At 46.7% G+C, this 9,831-nt stretch overlaps 1 protein-coding gene across 2 annotated transcripts in view; it reads right to left on the bottom strand.

Moving 5' to 3' along the window:
• Positions 1-500: 500 nt before the first annotated feature.
• Positions 501-9,831, bottom strand: part of SMARCAL1 (SWI/SNF related, matrix associated, actin dependent regulator of chromatin, subfamily a-like 1) — a 54,191-nt gene continuing 44,860 nt past the window's right edge. For both annotated transcript variants that reach the window (XM_010861162.1, XM_010861161.1), the window contains exons 14-18: positions 8,094-8,196; positions 6,620-6,802; positions 5,492-5,592; positions 4,441-4,537; positions 501-1,365 (exon numbers count right to left, since the gene is read on the bottom strand). In XM_010861162.1, coding sequence (XP_010859464.1) covers positions 1,153-1,365; positions 4,441-4,537; positions 5,492-5,592; positions 6,620-6,802; positions 8,094-8,196 — 697 coding nt within the window. In that variant the 3' untranslated portion in view covers positions 501-1,152. The remainder of the gene's footprint in view (positions 1,366-4,440; positions 4,538-5,491; positions 5,593-6,619; positions 6,803-8,093; positions 8,197-9,831) is intronic.

Raw genomic sequence — 9,831 nt, 5'->3', positions numbered from 1 at the left:
TGTGTGCCACAATTGCTGAAGCCCACCAGCCAAGATCCCATGCTCCACAACAAGCAAAGCCACCACAATGAAAAGCCCACAGGTCACAACAAAGAGTAGCTCCTGCTCGCCACGACCAGAGAAAGCCTGTGCAAAAGTAACGAAGGCCAGTGGAGCCAAAAAAAAGAGTGAAAAGTTTCTCAATTTTTTAATAGTGATTATGTTGAAATGACAGTACCTTGACTGTCCTGGGTGAAAGTATTACTAAGTTGGTCCTTCTTTGTTTTTAAAAATACTCTTTAGAAAATTAAAATCACATATGTGCCTCATGTCTTGTTTCTATTGGATGGTGTTACTTTACACCAGGGGTTGGCAAACTATGGTCTGTGGTCTCAATTCTGCTCACTGCCTGTTTCTGTAGGGCCTGTGAGCCAAGTCCAGTTTTTTACATTTTTAAATGGTTGAAAATAGAAGAATGGTAATTCATGACATATGAAAATTATATGAAGTTCAAAATTCAGTGTCTGGAATAGAGTTTTATTGGAAAAGAGCCCTAGTCGCTTGTTTCTGGATTGTCTATAGTTGATTCTGCACCACAGCAGCACAGCTGAGTGGTTCCAACACAAACATCCTGACCCATAAAGGCAAAATTAATTACTCTCTGGCTGTTTATAGAAAAAGCTTGTCAACCCCTGCTCTACACGCTTAGCTTACTTTACCTTTCTTCATAGAAAAATACTGCCTCTCCTGTTAATATGATAACCTTGGCAAAAGCGTGTACTTTCCTTCCTTGTTTAGTGAACTGCTGTCAGCACCTACAACAGGGCCTGGCACATATTAAGTGCTCTATAAATATTTGTGGAATCAATACATTAAAAAAAATCTAGATTTCAGGGGCTATGGAGGAAGCACCTTGTTAATTAAAGAACATGATTCACCATTACTACGACCTACTATCTGTTTCTCGGTAGGTCCAGCTAAGGTTAATTAAGACCCAGGCAAACCCACACATAATGAAAGGAAATGCTGACACTTGGCCTGGTAACCCACTGGGCTTGGAGACAGAGACCAACATTGAAGTACGGACGAGAGGAGCATACGCCTCAAAAAAAATAAAAAGCCTTATGTTATTTTAATAAATTCCATTATTTTTAATGCTTTTCCCCCCTCCTCTTATAGAGGAGAGGTAAAGCTGTCCCAGTTATCAAAAAATTCAAATCTCTTCTTCTTCACTGGGCTGCCCGTCAATGTGCTTTCATCCAGCTTGTCTCCCGTGTCCTGGGAACCTGGATCAAAGGACTCTGCTGCCTCCAGGAGCTCCATATCGTTTCCGTCTTCCTCGAAGGACTTCTGGAATAGGTTGTAGATCTTCTGCTGCTTTGAGTCCTTCATCAGAGGAAGAAAAGACATCAGTACCCAGGCATTAACATTGACTTTTCCTCCACCTCTGTGGGACCAGCTCAGTAAACCATTTATCACTCGAGCAGCCTTATTGCCTTCATGTCTGGCTTCTTCTCTACTGCTTGTTGGGAAAAAAGAAAAAGAAATGGTTGTGAAAGCAACAAAGGACCTGCTCTCACACTAATTTATGTTGGGAATGCTTCTCCCTTCTAACTTTACACATCACTATCTCAGTGATGAAATAGCTCCCAAGCTCTCACTTCCTCCAAGGCCTTTTTCCACTAAGAGGTTAAACTGCTAAGTCAACTCCCAAATCAGTGTGTTCAGCCATGGTTTATACCTAATTTTCAGAGAGGTTATAAAACATACACTTAACATACTGATAAGTAGATACACGCACCCATTTCTGACTCCCCTAAAGTTACAATGATTACAACTGTGCCTACGTGCTGATGACAACAGTGTAGGGCTAGAATCACATCCAGTGGTCACGACCACAACACATGCTGGGCTCGTTCTCACCCCTCTGCTGATCTCTCCTCTGTCTTGGCTCCCAGCCCTGACCATCATTCAACCCAGAGGCACATATTCAGTGTCTCCAGTGACTTCCCACAGGTCCATAAAAACAAACCTGTCTAAAAACCACAGCCATCTCTCACCTCAATCCTACATCTCCGAACCAGCTTCTGTTCCCTGGTTTTGACGGTCTCCCACTTCTCACCCAGTCCCCCTGGCTTGTGATCACCGGGGTGTCCTGATTCCGTATCTCACACATCAAGGTTGGCTTCTCCCTCTGATCCCTCCTAGGTTCCTCGAAGGCAGTTTGTTTACTTGGGCCGCATGGCTCTGTACCTGCCTGGACCTGAAATGGTTTCACTGCACTTCCTGCCTCAGGCCTCGTCCCACATCACCTGCCCACAGGTCTGGCCCAGGCCTGATTTTTCCCTCTAGACTGCCCTCTACTAAGATTCTCCTGTCACGTCACTGGGCACCCTGTGTCTACCTCATCAAGTCTGCTTCCAGGCCCTTTGTAGTCAGGTCTCAACCCAACTAGCCACTTTTTGCTTTCATGAAAGCCTTCAACAGTGACACTAAGTTCTTGAAAACTGATGCTGCAAGGACTCTAGATTATTCAGTAACCTGTGCCCTACATTTGCTAGCCATTCAGGATCCCAAATATTCAGATGGGACATGACATTAAAGGTAATTAAGATCAGGCTCATAGCAGCCATGTGCCCTCCTCTACGATAACCTTCATCAGGCTTCTGTCTGGGCAACTAAAAGTCAAGGAAATGCTGCTCAAAAGGCAGCCTACTCCAGATAGAAGTAACTGTCCACATTCATTGGAGTCTGTGACGGCAAAGCTCTGTGCTAATCTGGAGCACACACAAAGGGAAGCAAATTCCAAGATCAGACAAATATTTCACTTTCCCTCTCAGCAGGCAGGCAGACATGACCTTTTTTGCTTTTGGCTCCTATACAAGGAGGCAACATTTTCTTGTCCTAACAGTTGATAAAGCTTTCAGTTTTAATTACTAATCAAAATAAATATTGATAAACTCCGTTTGTATTATCTTGCATTTGTACTTTTAGGCAGAAAGTCTTAATTCAGAGCAACTGAGGGTCAGGCCAGTATAAATAAATGAGTTATAAATAAACCTATTCTTATTAGTTGAGAATCCTTTAAAAATAAGGCTCTTTCTTTTTAAAGGGCAAATAATAAGCAAGGCTCTGTCAAAACAGTCATTATTCAACTGAATTAGAGAATTCTTTAAAAAGTTTAAAAATAAAGTTGTTTTTTAAAATTGGCTTATTAACTGTAAGGATAATTTATATTATATCTCCCCTGAGTCCAATTTATCCCAATAATTACATCCTGAAAAAAGAATTTAGTTTTAAGTAAATGTAAAGATCACACCCTCAGACAAGTCTTAGAATCACCTACAAGACTGTGTTGATTTAAACTCAGCTTTGATGCTCAGTGATTCCACAGGAAGGAGAAGGCACCTCAGTTTTCTGAAGAGCAAGGCTGCCTTTCAGCACAAGGCTCAGACCTCTGTCCAAGTTCACTCTTTAGAAACAATCCTCTCAGGACCTCCTGAATTCTCACCTTCCTCGTCAACCACCTGAGCAGGTGAATGAAGACCAGCCCTGGGAGTCTTTGCACCTCTCACTCCTCTCTTCCTTGTTTCACAGAAATGGAGGAAGAAGGGCTGTGGGTGCCATGGGGCTGGAGAGCTAGGCCAGGGCAGGCCAGCTGGGCCCAGGCTGTTCTCGCCAGAGGCAAACAGATCTCCTCTCAGCCTTTCTGACAAGGCCCAGCTGGTCACGGAAGGATGCTCATGGGCCTCTTACTCTCCTTGATAATAAGAGGCTGTCACACAGGAAGTGCTGGCGGAGCCCGGAAGCCTTCTGCCTTGAGCTGGCTTCACGTGACCAGTGACTATGGGCCAGCTTGTGTGAAAGTGTTAGTCACTCAGCCGTGTCCAACTCTTGGCAACCCCATGGACTGTAGCCCACCAGGCTCCTCTGTGTATGGAATTCTCCAGGCAAGAATATTGGAGTGGGTAAACAGAGATTTGCAGGGCAGTTGTGGGCTAGTCTTACTCCTATGCAAATCTCTGTTCACCCCTTTATAAAACGGGGAGACACTGAGAATAAAATGCAGCTACAGAGGGGAAAATATGTACATGAAAACAACACCCTATGTGAAACACTCCCCATTGTGGGCTGGGGACATGTTCTGGTGGCCAGCCTGCTGAGTGATGCTATGTACTTTTTGCAGCAATTTAGCAGTTTGCATGGGGTGTTTTTTGTCAGTTTGGCCTGATGGCAGCATTTGGAGGCTCTGGTTTTAGGAGGATCTAGGAGGGTATGTGAAAAGCAGCAGGAGTTAATGTCAGCACTTCTCCATAAAGGGATGCACACATGGATTGGCCTGAGAACGACTGCAGCCGTTTATTTCGGCTCTCAGTCTGGGGGAGATTCCAGGAGTGATTCACATCTTCCTATTCCAAACCTCAGGACGCCCCAGTGCAGGGAGCCATGGGCTGGTGTTACCTTGGAGAAGTAATCTGTGGCTTCTGTCATTTCTGAAAAATTGGTCTCAGAGAGCCCGGCTTCACCCAGAACTTTAATCTTCTCTTGAATCAGGGGCCTGTTGGGGAAGAAAGGAGCTGCAGTGCGTGGACCCAGCAGACTGATTACAAGACCACCCCTCCTGTGCTTACGGGACAGCTTACTGTCTCACATCTCTGCAACTCTCCAGGCACGAACACCCATCCTGAAACACATACTTCCTCTCTATTGTAAACCAACCAAATCAGGGCTCAGATATCAGACTCAAAGTTCTTTCTACTGGGAGATGTGTATGAAATAAATGCCATTACAACAAAATTTTGGACCTTGTGCTGTTATGAGCTGCCTGAATAACAAATCCACTAACAGAGACAGGGAAGAAGAAGCAAGCCACACACAAAGTAAAGGTAAGATACCTCAGTCATCAGCTAGAAAGAGGGAGGCAGTGGAGACAAATTAGATAATCAAGAAACTTATTATCAGGAGGGAGAAATGGAACTGGGAGGGAATATTTTGAGATCGTTCTCTTAGGTAATGGATATGAAACTCCATAGAGTTGAACATTTTATCCCAGTTCTGCTAAGAAAGCACTGCATGACCCAAGTGAGCCACTTCTTTGGATGGCCCAGCAGCAGCACTGAAAATGTTGCCTTACGGTACCAGCAGACATCACGAGGGGACAAAGGGGGCGTTTCCCTGTCTAAGCAAGAGCCTTCACGTCTGGGAAGAGTGTTTTACAAACAAAATTTCACCTACATTTTGTCCCAGTAAGTTCTCCTCCCTTTTCTCAGGTCAGTGGGAAGGAGCCACGTACTCTTATTCCTGCAAGGTTTCCTCATTCCCCCCACCCGCCTGCAGTCACAGTAATGCTGTGCAGGGGGCCAGACAGGGTCATGATGAAAGGGGGAGGGCACTACCAGTGAGTCTTCTGTGTGGGTCCCTGGAGAGCTCCCCCAAAGCAGAGGCTCTCAGGGAGCAAAGAAAATACATCACTGGTGTCAAGCCCAACTGCTGGGCCAGCCAGCGGCCTCACCAGAGGTAGTCATCAGCCGTGCCTCTCGCCACCAGGTAGTGGATGCTCACGGAGCTCAACTGTCCGATGCGGTGCACCCGGTCCTCAGCCTGCATCAGCACCTGCAGGGCGTGGGGCAGGATGGAGACAGGTCGAGGCTGCTCGGTCCATCACAGCCCTGCCTCCTCACTGTGGGTCACACGGCCGGGGGCCTGCGAGCCTGTGCCCACAAACAACCTGTCGTCTGACAAAAGGGAGAGGCAAACACAGCACTGGGCATCACGGGGAACTCAATCTGTAGCTGCAGTTGTGGACGCTCCCCAGGGCTGGGCCCGGTGCTGGAGGGAGGCTGAGCTGCAGCTCTGCCATCAGCCGTGATGAAGGGGACCCGGCATACTTTCTGTCTTCCTCCGTGTAATGAAAAGTTATCTTCTAAATAGATAAAAATACTGTGCCTGGGCAGAGGCCAGATAGGATCGGGGGTAGGGTGGCTTTTTTATACCATGGTAAACCCTACAACGAACAATGAAACCCACCAGCCATGGTTTCTATTCTAAGAAGCCTTCCACCTCTAAGCCCCCCATCGTCATCGTTATGGCCATTGCCAGCGTGTGGCAGTGAGAGCCACACGCAGTCAGGACATCAGGAGGGAAAGACCTTCTTTCTGCAGTTGAGGAGAAAACTTTACAAGTCCCAACAAATGTCTTCCGTCTGTTGCCACAGTAGTCAGCTCATCAGATAAGGCCAGTGGGCACGGTGGCGGTGTCCAGGGAACACCACCGTGGTCGCCCTGCTGTGGCCCCATCACTAAAGTGGCTCCCAGGGGTGGTGGATCAAAGGGGCTCAGGGTGGGAAGGCAGAGGCTTGGGACCGGGGCTGCCATGCGCTCCCCTTAAGTGACAGCTATGCTCTCTGAGCCCCCAGCGTCTTCAGGGAGAGATGGATCCGGAGGTTTCTTCAGAACATCAGCCTACCCATTGATAATGAGATGGAGTCGATAATCCTGCTACAAAGCAGGGTGCTGTGAAGACCTAAGATCTGTTTATGAAGCTGATGGACAACCAGGGGCCATGACGCTAGCACCAGGGACAGCGCACACAAGCCCCGCCTCTCGCCGCCACCCCGCCCCTCCCGACGAGCGCTCCTCACCCCAGGGTTCCAAAACAGCTCCCCGAACACCACCAGGTCAGCCGAGGAGAAGGTGAGGCCCATGTTGGCGGCGGTGATGGACAGCACGGCCACGGCAGGGCCCGGGGACAACTGAAACTGCTGGCAGAGGTCCTCGCGGTCGGCCGAGGAGGTGGAGCCATCGATACGGATGTGCTGCACGCGCTGCGGAAACAGGGAGAGAGGCGGTTGGGCAGGGGTGCGCAGAGAACCGCGCTGCTGGGGCTCTGAGCTCCAACAGGCGCCCTCTGAACTGCTTTCCAAGCTTTTTTCTGGCCTTTCCTTTCAAACTGAACCTTGTGTTGACAGAACTGTAGGTTCGCGTGTGTATTAAGCAATAAAACAGAGGGATTCCTCGTCCATTACCCCAGTGATAATATTGGTAAAAGTTGAAGTATTGTTAGTCGTTGGCTTGTGTCCAACTCTTTGCAGCCCCATGGACTATATATAGTCCACCAGGTTCCCTGGTCCATGGAATTTTCTAGAGTTCTCCCGAATACTGGAGTGGGGAGCCATTCCCTTCTCCAGGGGATATTCCCCACCCAGGGATCAAACCTAGATCTCCTGCATCGCAGTCAGATTCTTTACCATCTGGGCCACCAGGGAAGCCCAATATTGGTAAAACTATAGCACAATTATACCCAGGAGACTGACTTTGATACAATCCACTGACCGTATTCAATTTTCCATTTTACTGAGACTCATGTGTATGTGTTCTATACAGTTTTATCCCACATGTGGGTTTTCACATATCTGCCTTCACAGTGGAGACAGTGAATGGTTCTAACCACACAGGGATGCTCCGTGGCCCTTTTATAGCCCTGCCCACTTCCCTCCTGCTTCGCTCTCACCCACCTGCTCCTTACTAATCTGGCCTGCATTTCTAAAATGTTCCATGTCAGAAATGCTATATAAACACTATGTAAACTCTGGGGCTGTGGTCTCTACTCAGCATCATTGCCCAGAGACTCATCCCAATCATCGCATGTACAGACAGATCACATGTACCTGTAATTATACCTCAGTAAGGCTTCCCTGGTAGCTCAGACAGTACAGAATCTGCCTGCAACGCAGGAGACCTGGGTTCGATCCATGGGTCAGGAAGATGCCCTAGAGAAGGGAAAGGCCACCCACTCCAGTATTCTCACCTGAAGAATCCCATGGACAGGGGAACCTGGTTGGCTATAGTCCATGGTGTTGCAAAGAGTTGGAAATGACTGAGCAGCTAATACTTACACTTTCAAAGCAATTAAAATTAAAAAAAATTTTAAAAGATGGGTTAAAACAACATGTTCATGGTTCTAAAAGCAAGAAAAATCCTTCAGAAAGTCTTCAGCAATGGTTCTGGAAAACTTCATCTCACTTGCTCAGATCTGACCTCAGCCTGCTCAAAACAACTCAGCAGCCAACACACAAACAAGAAAGCATCCTGTGCTGAAGTTCAAAGGGTGCATACCTTCCTCTCAAGCTCCTTAGTAATTGCATCCAGAACCACCTTATGGTGCGCAAACACAAGAAACTTCTCTCGTCCACTTTCTAGCAGGTCCAGGATATATTCGCTGCATTTAACAAAGACAACAATAAATTGAAAACATATGCAATCTGACTGAAGTTAGTTACTGAAAAGTGACTGCATCTGTGGCAGACACCTTTGGGGTACCTGCCTCCCTGGCCCATCCACTCCCTCCTCTGAGAGCTGACCTTTCCCTCTCGCCCTCAGAAGGTGTAGGGAAGTCATCTTCTGCCATGTACAGAATTCTTCCATACTTTTTAGTCATCTCCCAAACACAAATAAGTCAAAGTATCTTCATGTTTTACATGTTTCTGACAGGTTACTGAAACATTCTTATAACCTAAGATCATACTAGATAATTAACAGTTTTCACTTTGGCTGCTACTATCATTCAAGCGTGTTTTCAATAAAAACTGAAGTGCTGTCTATAGATCTGAAAATGCCTGGGCAAGGATTAAGGGATTCTTGACAGTAATCAAATTTCTGGCAATGTAGTATTGAGAAGTAAGTAGGAAATGGCAACCTACTCCAGTATTTTTGCCTGGGAAATTCCATGGACAGAGGAGCCTGGGGGATAGAGGAGTCATGTCGCAAAGAGTCAGACACCACTGAGCATGCACACGAATGCATGTACTCATACTCAGGAGACTCGTCAGGGATAGCCCTCCAGCTCCCTTCCCCATCAGACTGCACGCCAGGGCCTGCAGTTAAGACAGTGTTAAGTGAATTCTTTTCGAGGCCAAGGAATAGCAAGTGAAAAGGCATTGTTTATGTGGTCTTTTTTCCTCCCTTTAATTTATTTCTCTTCTCCATCCACTGTGGGTTTTTTTAAAGTACTTATTTTTTAAAAAATATTTTTATTATTCTTATTTACTTTTTGGCTGTGCCATGGGACATGTTGGATCTTAGTTCCCTGATCAGGAATTGATCCCACACCCCCTGCATTGGAAACTTGGAGTCTTAACCACTGGACCACCAGACAAGTCCCTAGCAATGTGTTGTTTTCTTGACTTTCTGCTCCTTATCTTTAGCTGTGGCCTTAAAGGAAGGCAGTGACCCCTGAGCGCTGTAGGGAGGAGGGTCGCTCAGTCAGCAGACCCTAAGGCTTGCCCTGGCATTAGCGCCCTGCAGAGGGTTCCCAATCTCAATACAGGTCAAGGCTCCTGCACAGGCAGCAGGAATGTGAGCCTCAGTGGACAGGACACACACATGGGTGTCTGGGTAGAGAACAGACACCACTCTCTTTATGGGTCAAATCTCTAAGGCTTCCTATCACAGTATGGGCAGGTGGTGAAAAGGTAAGTGGACGCTCTTCTTAACATTTAAGAATTATTTTCAAAAAACACTGTGGTCAACCATAGTATGGAGTTGTGAATTGTTCAATCTGTGAATTGTTGGTACTAATAGAATCTAATTAGTTTGAGAGACAGAATTTACCATGATATAAGCAAAAACATTTATTACTACATCATCAAAAAGTCACAAGGCCATAAAATCAACTTGCTCAGGCCATAAACACCACGGCCCCCCATTTTCCTAATGCTTTTCTCCCCTCTGCATCTCAGACATGGCACTGCTGCTCTGCCTTCCTCAGTCCCTAGGCTACCAGGCTGGAAATATTTGCCAACCACAATAACCTTGGCTTTATATTGAAAGATGTCCATTAAAATGAAAACCAACA

Source organism: Bison bison, unplaced genomic scaffold, assembly GCF_000754665.1.
Source record: "Bison bison bison isolate TAMUID 2011002044 unplaced genomic scaffold, Bison_UMD1.0 scf7180017864471, whole genome shotgun sequence".
Taxonomy (NCBI): Eukaryota; Metazoa; Chordata; class Mammalia; order Artiodactyla; family Bovidae; genus Bison; species Bison bison.
This window is presented reverse-complemented; position numbering and strand designations above follow the sequence as displayed.